Source organism: Lagopus leucura, unplaced genomic scaffold, assembly GCF_019238085.1.
Source record: "Lagopus leucura isolate 7727_CA_CO unplaced genomic scaffold, USGS_WTPT01 Super-Scaffold_100001, whole genome shotgun sequence".
Lineage (NCBI taxonomy): Eukaryota > Metazoa > Chordata > Aves > Galliformes > Phasianidae > Lagopus > Lagopus leucura.
The window spans coordinates 23,022,888-23,040,480 of record NW_024962262.1 but is presented as its reverse complement, the minus strand read 5'-3'; the positions used below and the strand labels follow the sequence as shown (position 1 = coordinate 23,040,480).

Here is a 17,593-nt window from a genome sequence, read left to right as displayed (position 1 = left end):
GAAACAGCTTCAGCTGTTTTGTTTAAGTTCTTCTCTTAATGCTACGTTTAGTGATAAGAAACCTAAATGTGATAGAATTACCTTTCTTTAAAAGGGTGATGATTCTTTCAATCCTTATTTCTTTCTGTAAATTGTGTGTTGGTCCAGTGAATACCTGCAGTCATGCAACAAATTTGGGAGGGTCACTGATAAATATATGGGTTATCAGAATGTCAGCTGCTTACTGTGTCTTCTGACCATCTTGTATAAATCTGGGGGAACAGGACAGCAGTGGTAAGAAAAAGTCAGATAACAAAGAAAAACTTGCATGACGCTACTAGACAGCTTTACAGTTTCCATCTTATATTGAAAGCTTCATGTGACACAGAAGATGGAAAAAAGGTAAAATATTCATTATTACGGTTATTGTATTGTTTTGGTATTACAATATAAAGCGGCTTTTCTGTGGCATTGTGTGGTGAAGTAGAGGACTTTTTGAGTCTTCAATCCCATGTGATAAACTATTAAGATGTGTAGATTCCTCTTCATGCGACAACAAACATTTATATGAAGAAAAGTGTGAGTTTATCTAACAGCTGATCTATATTACTTTCAACAGAAAGACCAATCTAATCTCAATCCTTATACAGTCTAAAATGATATTCCAAGCACAGCAAAATGAAACCAGAAGTGGTAGTTTCTTAAAATTTATATTACACTTTCACATTTTTTGTATCGTTTTATTTTCCTGTACTCCAACTTATCCCTGTGATACATAATTTATAGATACTAAATTATTTGGAGTCAATGGTGATATTAGTGTAAGATATTATAAAAGAGATTTTGTTAAAAAATAGCAGGTTTGTGGGCTCTCTTATTGAAAAGGATGGTTCTTTGAATTCGTATCATTTTATTTCACCTTTTATTAAAAAGCTTATCAGCAGGAGTTTTTTTTTTAAAAAAAACTTTGTATAATGTAACAATTAAATGAAGATTGCTGCTATTGTGTATTCGTAGGTGCTCTTTTAGCAAGCATGAACTCTTGTAGGAGAACTATAGGCTATGAGAGGAGTGATGCGTATTATTTAGATAAAATTTACCCATAAGTCACATTACAAATAAAACCAGGAAGTCTGAAAACTCTAAGAACCACTGAATATACTTATATTTTTGTAGTGATGCTTTTGATAGTCAACTGTTTAGTGCTTTGCAAGGAGGTAAATGGCTCTGAGTTTTGCTCTGTACCAAAGACAATGCAAGTTTAATTGCCAACTTTAATGCAAATAAATAAATGAATAAATAAAACACAGTCTAGTTGATAGTTACATATGTACTTAGATTTTAATCTCATTATAGAAACCAAAGCAATGTTGCCAAGCCTTCTCTTATGTTCCAGCCTTCATCTGTAAGACTCCTATATAGCTGAATTAATGTTTACACATCTGAAATACTCAGTTAATTAAGATGTCCAGTCAGAGAATAATCCTCTCTGCTTGTTTTTTTTTCTGAAGAATTATATATATGGAGCTAGAATTATTTATAAAAAGATCTTTCAATGTTTCATGGAGTTTTGCTTTAAAAAAAAAAAAAACAAAACAAGAATGCATATGTTATCAATTCTTTTTCTCAGGCTGCCTAGAATTGAAAGAGGACACTATTGAAAATCTTCTAGCAGCTGCCTGCCTCCTCCAGCTCACACAAGTAGTAGAGGTTTGCTGCCATTTTCTAATGAAGCTTTTGCACCCGTCCAACTGTTTGGGAATACGAGCTTTTGCTGATGCGCAGGGATGCACAGAGCTTATGAAGGTGGCTCACAACTACACTATGGTAAGGCAGTATTAGAATATCTAAATTGTGATCATGTAAATCTTTTTATCTTCTGTAAGTAAAAATATCTTGCTAATTTTGGGCTTGAAGTTCTTCTGTACTTGCCTCATACTTTGTTTTACAAGCGGCCCTTTTGAAACCCCTCTCAACTGTCTTTTAATTATGAGAACTTGCTTTCTGTAATGAGTGCATTATATATCGAGACAGAAAAGCATATGACTTAATTTTGTATTCATATACAGTTGATAACAGTAAGTAGTGTCTGTAAGTCACTTTTTAAAAAAAAAAAAAAAAACACTGTTCCTTTTGTTTTAGTTTAGGGAAGATTTGCAATATCAAGTTACTTTTTTTTCCTCACCCAGTCTGCCTCCTTTTATTATTTTTTGCAGTAGCTTAAGATAGACTTGAACACAGAATTGTACAAACAGAAGTTCAGTATTAGTTTTGTCTGACAATATTTTAATTTTTTTTTCAGTTACACCTAGTAGAACTTGTAAGACATAAAAATTAATCAGAATCAATGGAGCAAAAAATGTTACTTATTCAGCAAGTAAATTATATCCGTAGCCATTTAATTCTGCATCGTTTGTCAAAATTAAAAAAACATCTGACTCATGAATTAAGCTTACATAAAGAATAGATTACCTATCATTTCTGAAAAATAATGGCCCCTTAAGGTCTATACTGAAATTACTATTAAAGTAATGCAGCAGATTTTAGCAAGTCTTCTTCACTTGCCCAGCAGTTACATCTTTATTTTGCTTAACTAATATCACGTTGTAGGTCATGGGTGTACAATCAATGAGTATACAGATGATATAGTACATCCAAAAAACTTCACTTGTGTAGTTATTATACTAGAGCAGAAAAGAAAGACACTCACCCTATCCTAGGCTCACTTACAAAATCCCAGCACAGCAGACCTCCAGAAGAGATCCATTCCTACTGGTAGTCAGCACTTAAATGGGTCTAGGAGAGGTGGAGCCAGGCTCCACCCCTTCCAGCAGCACAGGTGGATTGCCTTCACCTGTGCTCCTGTGGCTGACTCATTGCTCACCTCAGGTGATCAATCAGAGGTTCAGGCTGTGATTCAGCAGTTTCCATACTATGGGTTTAATTGTCTTTTTTTTCTCAGTACATTTGTGTATTATATTGGTGTTTTATTATTATTATTGTAGAATGAAAACAATGTGATGAGCAATAAAAAAAATAAAATCAATTTAAAAAATAGGGGAAGATTTTGGTTTTTAAAATGTTTTCATGATTCTTTACAATCATTTTTAAATTTTCTGGGGTTGAATAACAGTTTGAAATTAAACACTGTAGTATGCTTGAAGACTGGCAACTGAAACGTAGCTGATAAATAACAAAGATCTGTGCCAATGTCCAAAATATTAGGTATATTCTAAAGTATAGCTTTAATGCTCAGATTTAAATTCTGAATTATGTGCAATGGGAAAATTGCTAACAAAAGATGATAGATAAGAAAGGAAGTCAGTTGTAATTTATATATAAACTCAAAGGTAACTGCAATTACACTTTCAAGCATGCATGACAGTCATACTTCATCTTTTCAAGAATGACAAAAATGCGCAACTGTTCAGTTATGATATAGCAATATTTATTCTGTTATGTCACTGAACTTGCAACTCACTAAAATGATTGTCATAAAAGTCTATCCTAACGGCATGATATTTGCATAGGCATGGTGTTATTACATTTAGTGAGTTCACATGGGAACAGACTCTTTAACAGGCTCTGTTGAGATAGGATAAGGGGAAATAATGTCAAACTAAAAGAGGAAAAAATTAGATTGTAAGGAAGATTTTTTACATTAAGGATGATGAGGCACTGGAACAAGTTGCCCAGAGAGGTGGTGGGTGCCCTGTCATTGAAGATATTCAAGGACAGGCTGGAAGGGGCTCTGACCAACCTGTTGTAGCTGTATATGTCCGTGTTCATTACGGGGTAACTGATCTTTAAGAATCTCTTTCAACTCAAACAATTCTGTGGTTCTATGATATCTGTTTTAATTAATCTTTTCTTTTAAAGCATGTGAATGAGGAATTTGGTGTGGGGTATTACTGCCTGCTTTGACCGCAGCACTCTAAATCAGATTGACTCTACATAAGTGAAAAAAGATTATTTTACACTCACACATAACCAGGAAGAATTTCCAGAGTGCTGAGTAGATACACTGGGACAGGTGGATAGAAGTTCAGAAAACAGTGTCAACATTTTACAGGCTGGCCCAGTTCTGTGACTAGTGGGGTGGAGGGATTTTGCAAAATCTGCGCCTCTGGAGAAAGGGAACAGGGGACCCCAAAATAATTAAAAACGGCGGCAACGATCTGAGGAGAAACAAACTAATTCACTAAATATAGAATTGGAATGCAAGATAACACACTATAATACAATATAATCAGAATTGAAGCTAATAAATCAAATATAATGAGAGAGAGAGAATGTCCAAAAGGAGGATAGGCCTCACCATGTCGCTGAAGTGAGATGCGCAGTCCAGTTGAGCAGCAGGGAGACGAGGAGAGCTGATGAAGAAGAGCAGACGAAAAAAGAGAGCATCAGGTGACCTTGCCAGGAGTTATATCTCCTCTCTGTGACCGCAAAGTCCCCTGGGGAATGTAGTTCTCTTCTGTACAGGTACCCAGAACTTGAGCATTAACAGTTAAACTCCCAGTGCCCCACATGATGTTGTGATGTGGAATACCGAAAACCAAGAATCACAAAACCATGACAAACAGAAACTTTCTGATGTGAATAAGGAGCAAGGAAGTGGCGAGCAAAGAGTGGGTGCATAGTCACTGAGGTGACAAAAAAACACATTTTTCCTGCAGACTCCAAGGAAATAGTATGGACTTTAATGAGAACAGTTCTGAGAGTATGGTAAGGGTAGAGTTGTCAATAAACTCGTTCTGTCTTATGCAGTGCATTTTAGGAGAAGCTCTCTTTTAAAAAAAGTATGAGTAAATGCTTGTTTGTTTGTTTGTTTTTAAAAAAGGCTGTTGTGCTCTCATGAGAACTTAAAAGCCCTGTCTTTGCAGTCTCTTCAAGGTGTTTTCCTTAAGTTTGCACATTGTGGCTTTATAGTAACATATCCTGCCAGTTGGCATGTAGAAATTTACATTTCTCTGAAAGCTATATAAAGTAAACAGATTAAGAAGCTTCTGGAATGAAGGCTGAATGAATGATGGATTAATGAGTGAAGATTTCATATTTTGTGTTTCTGCTTTGTAAGGAAAAACAATTTTTCTCGACAAAAACACGAGATAAAGTGAATTTTTCTTAGCAAATTGTCTAAAATATTTACTTAAATTATTTCTCATATAAATAGTGGAAGTGTTAGAACATCAATGTCTCTGATAGATTTATAAGGAGAAAATTTGTGAACAAAAGGGAGGAAAACATTGAATAGCATTTCAATTCTAAAGGCTTTAAAAAGTTAAATAATATATCTTTTTACTTTTTCTTCAGTTTTTAGAAATAGTGAGTTCCTTTCTGGATATTCAACATTAAAAGCTATTGTTAAAACATTTTAATACTATTTTGATGAATAGGAAATAATTTCAGTGAATAGGGAATTATAACTGACAGTCTGAGTTGACAGTTTTATGAGGCTAATTTTCAAAACAAAAGATTTTTATTTTTTAATGCGGTAGAAATTACTAAGTGAAGAAAAGTAGGTATTTGTGTGCCCAAAGTAAAGAAAAAATGACTGAGATGATACACCTTTTGCCTTCTTTACATTTAGAAAGATATTTACGCTACAAGCAGGAAATTATTTTTTAGCTCATCATTTCTGTCTTTTATATAGCCAATAGTAATCAAATCAAATATTTTTTTTACTGAGCTTGTGATATTTCTATACAAAAAATGCAGTTAGACATGACTAGAAATAGGGATAGAAAAAAGTTCATCTCTTTAGCTCTCAACATCTAACTGAGATAATTTAAGGTACTTGAACCTTAGCATTACTCCCTTAGACTGTATCATTCCTTACAAACATCATAAAGCTTTCATCCACCAATCAGATTTGTTTATGAAGTCATTCTTTATCATAGTTTTCTTCACAATAGCATTTTAATGGAACTCAGTATATTTTCATGAAAATGATCTGCTTGATTTAATCTCCATAAATTCTTTAATCTTACTTATTCAAAGGCAATTTACTTGACTAGTATTAGGCTTGATTATTTAATAAGTTCTAAATTACACTGTAATTTTCAATTTACATATATATAATATATCAGGACTACTGCAAAAGTAATGCCTCCTATTTCAAGGCAAAGCTGGATGTGGCTCTGGGCAGAAAGGCCTGGTCTAGTGGTTGATGACCCTGCCCATGGCATAGGGGGATGAAACTAGATGATCTCTGAGGTCCTTTTCAACCCAGGCCTTTCTATGATTCTATGCTATGATTCTATGTTAGTATGTTGGCACATAACATCAACACAGTGTGGTGGCAGTCGAGGCTGAACCTTCCTGTGAATATTCCCTTATACTTTGTTGCTGTGCAACAGATGGCAGCAGAGAGGCAGTCTGACAAAATGGTGTCTGCAATGAAAGTAGATATGAAGCAAAGGGTGGATGGAACTCAACTCCTCTATGTGAAAAAATTTGTACCCTTTGACATTCATCCACACTTTCTGAACATTTACAGAGATCAAGCAGCGAATGTGAGCACAGTGAGCTGGTGGGTGGTATGCTTCAGCAGTGGTGACAGTGACATGAAATCCAGGCCATCTTCCAAATGGCGTTGCAGATTTTTATGAACATGGAATGCAGGTTCTTTTTAATCACTAGGAAAAATGCGTAGCTAATGGTGGTGACTACACTGAAAAATAGTGTTTTGTAGCTGAGAATTGGCTGTATTGATTAGCACTGTTGTGCTCTTTGCATTTCTTTTTCTATTCCATGGGAATAGATAGAAGGCATTACTTTCAGAGGTATGTACTCATGCTTGCTCTATGCTTTTACATAACACCCTATCAGGACAAGATGGAGCTTTGGAAATTTCTTTACATTGAAGAAGAGCTGCTAAAGAGCTAACCACTAGTGTTTATATATTCTTTTATCTTCAGGAGATAAGTAATTTCAATTATGTTTTTTAATAATTTAGTTTGCTTCAGCCATGAAATCTACAGAATTCCTGAACAGTATTTTTTATTTGCATAGTTGACACAGTACTTCAGATTTAATTCAGTGCTGACAAACTTCTTTCAAAATGCAAAGATACATTTCTTAGCATGGAATAAAAAGTTTGTGAACAATGAAATTTGTAGACTTCTCTTTGCACTCCCTGTTTTATTTGTAAATGGATCTGGATTAGCCACATTTTAAATTAAAGCTTTTGAACATGTTAAAAATAAGGGCAAAAAATTGCACAGTCTCATTGATCAGATTTACTGTGGGCTGTTTTATTTCTGAGGTGTGAAATTGCTTTGTCTTTTTTTTCTTTTCTTAATTGAATTTGTTAGCTTATTTTGCAGCACAGACACCCATGTCTGTCTTGATTTAAGACTTCTGCACTTCTAAATAACAATCTGGGTTTTTACTGGCACATCAGTAAGTTTTCAATCTGTAAAGCCATATGTCTTAAAACTATAGTTTCCTAATTTGTTATTGAGTTACATGATAGTACAGTGACCTTCACATGTGATGCCTATTTAAAGAAACAAACCAGCAAAATGGAAAGTATCAATGAGCTAAACTGCATTTTTTCACCAAACATTTTTAATGACAGTTCTGTATTATTGTAGTTTCTTCTGTTTTTAGCATGTGAAGGAATGATAACTTCTAAAGTTAGCAGTTTACCAGCTTGTCAAATTTGTCAAACTTGTCAGAAATTAGGGCTGTAGTATATTATCTGTCTTTTTATAAAACAAATTACAATGGCAACCTTATTGAAATGCAATTTTTCTTAGAATGTCTGACTTGATATAGTTTATTTTATTTGAACCATTGTATATTTACTTTTGAAATGCTGTAATAGACCAGGCTAGTTTAATAAACTCTGTGGCCGTAAAGTACTACTGGCTGTTTTCACGACAACTACTTTTCTACATTAATAAATCTAGGGAGAGGAAAATATTTGAACAATCCTTGTTAATTTCATAAACTGTGACCTGGCAATAGTTCTTCTTATAACAACTACTTTTCTGTGCTAGAAAATGTTAAGAATTTTTATATTAAGTTTTAAACAGAGAATTGCCTTTTGGTTTTAAAACATAGGAAATTCTTAAAAACAGTAATTATATTATATATATATATTATATATTATATAATATATATATATTATATATTATATTATATTATATTATAATATATATATATATTATTACAGTAATTATATTTATAATTAAATAGGGGTAATAAAAATAACTTCTACTTTATTATTTGTACTGTAGCTTGCTTTATCTCACAGTGAACAACATGGATCTGTCTGTGCTAAGACATGCAGACAATGCTCAGATATTTAGAATTTGATATTCCAAGCAGTGCTACCAGTTTCTGAATCTCAATATTATGTCATTTAACTAAAGTCCATGGAAAATTGAAATACCTTGTAGTTACAGTTTTTCTATCTGTCAGTGCCCTATTTATGAAGAAAGTTTACTGAAAGCCAAGTAATCATATTGCATCGGGCAAAAACCCAAAAGTAGCCCTTGAGGTTCGCTGCTTCAGAGCTGTCCCAGCCAGAATCACAGTGACTGACCATGAGATACAAGAGGGCTTCAGTCAGTTCCTTTATCAAGGGAACTGAGATAACAGAGCAGTCTGGCAGCTCTCACGAGAGCAGCTGATGTGGTGTGGGCATTGCCAGGGCGACAAATCCTGCAAACATGCATACCCCTTGCCTTGGAAAAAGCTTCTGGGAGTGAAGTGAGAAGGCAGTGAGTGTGCAGCACCCACAGCATACTGCAATAGCAGGTGTGGTAGCTTGTGCAGCAGGCCACAGAAAAAAGATGGGAACAGTTGAAAGGCAGTCCCAGCTCAGCATCATAGGCCTGCCAACCCTCTCTGACCACCTCACTTCCCCAGGTGCTGCTAAGTAACACATTTGAGGCACTGGCAATTGAAGGGGAGGTAAGTGAGGAGGCACAGGAAGGTTTGCCTAAGGCATTGCCAAGGACAAGGCAATTGACTATGTCTCCCAACTACTGACTGCCCTGCCACTGCTAAGAAAGACAAAAGGATTATTGTTATGGGTGATTCCCTCCTGGTGGGAACAGAGGGCCCTGTATGCAGACCACACCCAACTCACTGAGAGGTGTGCTGCCTCCCTTGGGCCCGGGTCAAGAGCATAACTAGAAAACTCCCAGACCTGGTTTACTCCTCTGATTACACTCCATTACTGGTAGTTCAGGCAGGAAACGATGCAGTATCTCAGAAGCCTGCGAACTATCAAGAAAGGCTTCAGGGTTTTAGGACAGTTGGTTGAGAGAGAGCAGCACAACTGATACTTTCTGCTATCCCTTCTGAAGCAGCAAGGGACACAGAGTGGGCTAGGAAAACCCAGGTAATGAATAAGTGTCTGAGAGGCTGGTGCCAACACAGGAACTCTGGGTTTTTCAATCATGGGATGATTTACTTTTCTCCTGGTCTAATGGCTGCAGATGGGTGTTACTTTTCTCTAAGAGTAAGATGGATCGTAGCCAAGAGCTAACAGGGCTCATTGAGAGGGCTTTAAACTAAGTAGGAAGGGGGAAGGATATGCAATGAGGCTTGCTAGGACAGAGCAAGTAGTCTGGGATTTTATTCTAGATCCAATCAGGGAAGAGAGTCGAGTGTGGTGGAACAGAGAGTGTGGTGTGACAGCTGGGGGATGCTGTCACACCAGGAGACAGTGGGGAAAAAAACCTCTGAACTGTCTTGTAGGATCTTCTGGGAACTCCTCAGAGGAGGTAGTGTTGCTGACCTCCTGTCTGAAACCTTCTCATCTCCCTCTAGGAAGCAGTGGGGGAGAACTTCAGATTTCTTTTGGAGATTCGAAGGAGGGCTCTTCTAGAAGGGTAGTGTGCCAGAAAGCCCAGCTGAAGTGCCTTTACATGAATGCACCCCTCTACTTGGCTCTTGTGAGGCCCCGTCTGGAGTACTGCATCCAGGCCTGGGGCCCCCAGTACAGGAAGGATGTGGAGCTCTTGGAGCGGGTCCAGAGGAGGGCCACTAAGATGATCAGAGGGCTGAAGCACCTCCACCAGTTGAGGGAACTGTGATTGTTTGGCTTGGAGAAAAGAAGAGAAAAGAAGGCTCCAGAGAGACCTCATTGTGGCCCTCAAGTACTTCAAGAGATTGTATAAAAAGGAGGGGGAACGACTATTTATGAGGGTGGATAGTGATAGGACAAGGGGGGATGGTTTTAGACTGAGATAAGGGAGATTTAGGTTAGATATTAGGAGGAAGTTTTTCACTCAGAGGGTGGTGACACACTGGAACAGGTTGCCCAAGGAGGTTGTGGATGCCCCATCTCAGGAGGCATTCAAGGCCAGGCTGGACGTGGCTCTGGGCACCTGGCCTAGTGGTTGGCAATGCTGCATGTAGCAGGGAGGTTGAAACTAGATGGTCATTGTGGTCCTTTTCAACCCAGGCCATTGTATGATTCTATGATGTTGAAACTGCAGTTTGAATAGTGAGGTGACAGAACTTTATTCCATGTTTTTAGTTTGCCATACTCTAAGGTGTATTGCTAAGCATAAACTTGGAGAAGTTACTTTGACACTCTGAGTAGGAGGACAACCAAACAGTAAAAATTCCATGAGTAGAAGAATGTATGTGAATAAAATGATTGATGTATCTGTTAGCCTGTCAAAATATTAGATTTATAAAGGATCTTAGCGTATGTTACAGTTCTGAGCCTACGAAATGGAGAATGTTTGCAAGTGCCTTTGAATGAACTGAACACAGGAGGTGTTTAGTATTCCTTAGCTACAGTTCTTTGCTTCGCAGTGCAAGGGTCATTATTCTCAATGCAGGAAAACATCATTCAAACTTAATTATAAGCATGTAAGTAATCTCAGTGACATATATCGACTCTGTAAAGAACCTTTAATGTATGAATAATTTTGATTATACTGCAGATGGAGCAATAATTTCATTTATGCTAAATGGTATTTTGTGGTGAAGAACTTCAGTGGTGATGTTATTAGTTATATTTGTTTTGTAAGCTGCAGAATTTCAGAGCTAAAACTTACTGATGCGGTGAGGGGAAGGACTGATATGCAAAGCCTTTCCTATCTAGTTCCACTTACAGTAGCTTATCCTGAGGCATTCAACCAGTGACATTCCACATAAATCAATCACTTTTGTGTTTAATACTGTTTGTTGTTTTCACTAATGGCCTAGAGTGTAGGATGGGTCTCTAAAATACAGAGCAAAGATGATCAGTGTGTTTGAGAGTGGGACTGCTATTCACAGAGATGTGGACAGGCTAGAGAAATAAGCTAATAGGAACCACCTGAAGTCCTGCAAGCTGTAGACAAATAATCCTGTGCACCAGTACAGGCTGTTGAGCAACTGTCTAGGAAGCAACTCTGCAGAAAAGGAGCTGAGGATTCTGGTGAACCATGGTTTGAACATGAACCAGGAATATAACCTGATGGCAAGAAACACCACAAGTCCGGGGATGTATTAGAAGAACGAGTTGAAAGAGGGGTGATCATTTTCTTGCATTTGGAATTTCTGAGACCACACATGATGGGCTGTGTGCAGTTTGGAGTTCCTCCATACAAGAAAGGAACTAATGCATTTGAGTGAATCCAGCAGAAGTCATAACCAAACTGGCTGGGCTCTGGAATACAGAACATACTAGTAAAGTCTGAGGGAGATGAGTCTCTTGAGCCTAGATAAAAGAGAGGTAAAGAAAACCTTTCTGCTGTCTACATCTACCCGGTTGGAGAATAGAGAGATTATGTTGGAGGTACAGCATTATAGAGTGGGAGGCATACTCAAATACTAGAAGAACAAATTCAATTGAGTTTGTACAGCCATATGTTGGAAATGTTCAGGTCTACGATTCTATGATTCCATGACTTGACTGAAAATGTTGCAGGGTAGTCTGACCTAGTTAAACATGCACTGAGCAGGGTTGCTTCCCGTCTGAATTATTCTGAGTTCATCAAAAGTATCACCTGTATACTTCCAGTGGTCCAGAGTTGAATATCAAGGGCAACGTGGAGCAAAATTTCAGATTTTTTTTTTGTTTAATTTCTTTTTTATTTGTTAAGCGATATGCAGCAGATGGGATGATCAGAGCTCACATTTAGTTGACTTTTATTAGGAACAGGCTATTGATAACATGCCAGCAACAAGTTAGCAGTGACACACTGAAATTTCAAATCATTCTGTTTTTCTTCTTATGCTGTCAGGCAGACATTTCCAAAATATATTATTGTACAAAATGTCCTATTTGCACCATAAATAGCAAATATGGATCTGCCAGAAGACTTGTGGAGTCTGTGTTCAAACGTTAAGGAGCTTGATCCGTAAGGTGTGTTTTGTTTTTAAGGATAGATAGTGTTTATAAAAAAACATAGGGACTCCAGACAACAACATACATTTTATTACATTTGTTTTATCTGTTTTCTGTTGTTACCTTTTTAAAATTCCTATTTAAATATTTGTCCAGCCACCTAAGAGGATATTGTGTTAGATTACAGTACTGAAGAAATTATGGAAAAAAATATCACTAATAAGTATTTGTCAAATAATGCAGGATGTTATGATCTTAACACTCAGAGGAAACATAGAAAAAGCTTTGAGGAGAATACTCAGGAAAAAAAAAAAGCTTTAAAAATATAACATTTCAATACATTGCAGTACATTGCAGTATTTATTTATGGTTGGTTTTAGAGGGATGGTTTAATGTTTACTCAACTGGAAACGTAATAAGAACATTGTACATACTGCATGGAGTTTTAAGTGACATATACTATAAAAAGGTCTTGGGACTTACTTGGAATGTAAAATCAGTGCCGTTTACTTGGAATATGGGATGACTATATAGCTATGACTAAAACAGATGCCAGTCCATTAATTGTATTTTTTTCCAATTGTTTGGAAAGATGTAATTGTTTTATGCTTTTTACATTGTGGATTATCATTAAAAAAAAAAAAAAAAAATGGAATATTCAGTATGAAAATACAATATAGTGCATACATACGTAAAAATATCTGTATTCCCAAGCCACTGATAACAGAAGTGAGAAGATGTCTGACAACCTTGCTGAAAAGTCACTGATCATTGAGAGTCTCTGTGACTGTTTCTAAATTATAATTCTCACATTTTCTTATCATATCAGGGCATCTCTGTAAAAAAAAAAAAATAGTGTGCATCTTTTACATTTCGAAATATAGACAGAGAGCATATTTTGTGATGTTTACAATTTTCTCTTGTTTTTTTTACTTTACCTCTTTAAGCCATTCTAGCAACAGCCAAAAGTGAGAAAGACTGAAACACAATACAAACACAAATGAGAGTCCCCACATGATCTTTCTTTCAAGCAGAATGGAAAATCTGATCTTTATGTACAAGACCAATCTGCAACTAATATATTTTTGTTGAAAATGTCACAGAGCCTCTTTTTTTTTTTTTTTTTTTTTTTTTTCTTTTTTTTTCTCTTTTTTTCTTTCCCCTCAGGACATTTAGCTGTTATTATGACTCACGCTTTCCGTTTCTTTTTTCATCTTTTCAGTGATTTATGACAAAATTCATAGATCACTTTTCACCTTTCTGGTATTTTTAAGATGCTTTTTTGAGTGTAATAATCAGCACCTAGCACAGTATGCTGCTTTTTTATAAGTTCTCCTTAATACAGCTGTGACAGGGCAAGTTACAGTACTACTCCATCAAGAAACAGTAGGAGAACAGGAGAGTAAGAGCATTTCAAGAACTAGCATATGGGCAACAGAATAATTAAAAGGAAATAGAGAAGACAACTGCTGGTAGTAAAATGCTGTGAAATCTACAGGAAAATAGTTAAGCAAGTAGTTTACTGTGCATTAATCACAATCTGATGACTCCTTTATCATCTGGAACTTTCATCTTTCTTCTTAAATGCCACTTAAAAAGGTTAATATGGCAGAATTCCGTATAGTTCCCAGAGAATGCTACTTTCCATTCTCACCTGAATGATCTTTCTTACATTACATGAGATGCATATATTTTTAATATGTCTTTAAAGTTTATTCTAGCTCCAGAGACCTTAATATTCAGTAGCAACAGTAGCATCACATCATGTTAATAGTTAGTATGTTTCAAAATGCTACCCAACTACTGTGATATGACTTTTTCTTCAGTGGATTGGTGATGGTTTGTCTGTCAGGTCAGCAGATCTACATCTCAGTTTGCCAAGTGAAGAATATATCAGTTAGTAATCCCACCTTATCTCACTGATCTGTAGGCAATGCCTACAGAGGTAGTTTGGAGCAAATAGACTTTTAACATAAAAAGGATTGGTGGAAACCTAAAATCAGTTAGGTTAAATCTGTGACAGTGCATTATGTAATTGCAATGCAACTACAAATATCACACTAACAAAGTATTATAAAGTGAGTGAATTTTAGAGTATTATCTTGGCATTCAAAAAAAATAAAAATAAAAAAAAAATCACAAGATAGGTTAATTTTGTAGCATTAAGGTCAAAGCCTTTGAATCTGCAAAGTAGCATAAAATTGAATACCTGACCTTTGTGCATGTCTTGGGCAAGACTAGAGGTATATGTCCCTGCATTTGGGAATAAACATTGTTTATTTTCACAAAAAGCTGTTCAAGAGTGGTTAAATGCACAGTACAAACAAACAAAAACTACACAACAAGAAACCACAGCAGAATGCATAGGTTTCATGCACAGTAAAGTATTAAAAGTTGAGGGCTAAACTCATTGTATTGAAGTTCTACTTCAGGGGTAATGAGAAAGTATGGCATGACATAACCTGCAATTGCATTATCTTCTTTTCCCAGTACTTTAGAATTTAGCAGAGGTCTTTTAGAGTAGAAAGAAGATCCACTAGTCCTTTTCTGGGGACATTTCTGGGAACAGGGAATAGTATGTTAAAACAACTGAAGTGTAGCATGATTGAAGTACATAGACCATGGTGGAGTACAAGGAAATAACACTGGAGAGAGTGACAGAGTTGAAACTAAAGCGGGGAGCTCTAGTAGGAAAAACAGAGGAAGAGAAAATAAAGAAAAATAAAATGACAGACAAATCATTCTTAGGCATTAGGCTATGACTGAGAAAGCAAGCAGAAATCCTACTCTCTAGAAACTCAGTGAACAAGACTCTTGAACCCACTCATTGCTATGTTTTCTGGAATAGACAGTGACTAGTATTCTTAAAATGGCCCGTCCTGAGAAATTATGCATTTATATTTATTATTTTCATTCTTCTTTGATATACAATGCACATCATTTACAATAGGGTTGTGGTCAATGGCTCTGTATTCTGGTGGAGAACAGAGACAAGTGATGTCTTTCAGTGGCTTATCTTGGGACAGGTGCTCTTTAATATCTTTAACAACAATATGGACAGTGAGATAGGGTGTCCCCTCAACAACGTTGCTGATGACACAAAGCTGCATGATGCAGCTGATATAACAACGGATGTCATCTAAAGGCTTAAGAAGTTGACCTATGTGAACATAATGAGGTTCAGCAAGGCCAAGTGCAAGGTGTTTCCCCTTGATTGGATTGATCCCAGATATGTGTGTGCACTGCCTCATGAGACTGAATGTGTACAAGTCTGTGGGGCTGGATGGCGTGCATTCTGAAGGAGCTGGCTGAGGTAGTTGCGGAGCCACTCTCCATCATATTTGAAAAGTCGTGGCTGTTAGCTGAGGTCCCAGATGACTGGAGGAAGGGTCACGTCACTCCCATTTATAAGAAAGGGAGCAAGGAGGACCGGGGGAACTGCAGGCCGGTGAGTCTCATCTCTATGCCTGGGAAGATCATGGAACAGATCCTCCTGGACAACGTGCCTGATCACATGAGGAATGAGCGTGTGATCTGAGACTGCCATCATGGTTTCACCAGGGGAAAGTCATGCTTAACCAATCTGGTGGCCTTCTCTGATAGAGTGACAGCATTGGTGGACAAGGGAAAGGCGACCAATGTCATTTACCTGGATTTGAGCAAGGCCTTTGACATGGACCCCCCCACATCATTATCTTCAAATTGGAGGGATGCGGCTTTGATGGGTGGACCACTCAATGGATAAGAAACTGGTTGAAAGGCCACAGACAGAGGGTGGTCATCAGAGGTTCTATGTCCAAGTGGAGGCCAGTAACATGTGGCTTCCCCCAGGAGTCTGTCTTGGGACCAGTGCTCTTTAAGATCTTTATCAATGACATCGATGATGAAATCAAGTGCACCCTCAGCAAGTTTGCTGATGACACCAAGCTGAGTGGTGCGGTTGATGTGGTGGAAGGAAGGGATGCCATTCAGAGGGACCTCAATAGACTTGAAAGGTGGGCCTGAGTGAACCTAATGAGGTTCAACACAGCAAAGTGAAAGGTTTTGCACTTGGGCCAGAGGAATCCCAGGCATCTAGACAGACTGGAAGGAGTGGTCCTTGAGAGCAGCCCTGTGGAGAAGGACCACGGGGTTCTGATGGATGAAAAGCTTAACATGAGCCAGCAGTGTGCCCTCGCAGCTCCAAAGGCAAATGGTATCCTGGGCTCCATCAGAAGAGGAGTGGCCATCAGGGATAGGGAGGTGATTGTCCCCCCCTACTCTGCTCTTGTGAGGCCCCATCTGGAGTGCTGTATCCAGGTCTGGAGCCCCCAGTACAAGAAAGACAGGGAACTGCTGGAGAGGTTCCAGAGGAGGGCCACCAAGATGATCAGGGGACTGGAGCTCCTCCCCTGCAAAGACAGGCTGAGGGAGCTGGACTTTTCAGCCTGGAGAAAAGAAGGCTGTGTGGTGACCTCATTGCAGCCTTTCAGTATCTGAAGGGAGCCTACAAACAGGAGGTGAAATCAACTCTTTGAAAGGGTAGATAACAGCAGGACAAAGGGTTTTAAGTTTAGGGAAGGAAGATTTAGCTTGGATGTCAGGGGGAAATTCTTCACAGAGAGAGTGGTAAGGTGCTGGAAGAGGCTGCCCAGAGAGGTTGTGGATGCCCCATCGCTAGAGGTGTTCGAGGCCAGATTGGATGGGGCCCTGGGCAGCCTCATCTAATATTAAATGGGGAGGATGGTGTCCCTGCATGTGGCAGGGGGGTTGGAGATTCATGATCCTTGAGGTCCTTTCCAACCCTGGCCATTCTGTGATTCTGTGAACTCATTGAGAGCAGCCCTGCAGAGAAGCACTTGGGGGTTGTGGTGGGCAAAAAGTTTTACCTGCAATCTGGAAGCAGTATACACTTTCAGCCCAGAAAGTGAGATGAATCGTGAGTTGCATCAAAAGACAGGTAGCCAACAGAACATACATATGGATGTGATTTTTTTGTCCCCCAACTCTGAGGGCCCATCTGAATTACTGACTGCAGATCTGAGTCTGTCAGCAAAAGGAAGACATGGAACTGATGGAGTGGGTCCAGAGGAGGGCCACAAAGGTGACCAGACGGCTGGAGAACTTCTCCTATAAAGAAAGGTTGAGGGTACTTTGTGTGGGCTCCAGGGAGAACTCATTCCAACCTTTCAGTACATAAGTAGAGCTTATAAACAGGAGGGAGGCCAACTTTTTACATGGTCTAATAGTAACAGGACAAGGGGGAATGGTTTTAATGTTAAAAAAAAAGAAAAAAAAAGAAAAAAAAAAGGAGATTTTGGTTAG

General features: G+C 37.9%; 1 protein-coding gene across 2 annotated transcripts in view; it reads left to right on the top strand.

Annotated features, from left to right (window-relative positions):
- The window catches only part of KLHL1 (kelch like family member 1), a 233,951-nt gene that overhangs the window by 93,033 nt on the left and 123,325 nt on the right, over window positions 1-17,593 (top strand). For both annotated transcript variants that reach the window (XM_042867520.1, XM_042867519.1), the window contains one exon: window positions 1,610-1,806. In XM_042867520.1, the coding sequence (XP_042723454.1) occupies window positions 1,610-1,806 (197 nt within the window). The remainder of the gene's footprint in view (window positions 1-1,609; window positions 1,807-17,593) is intronic.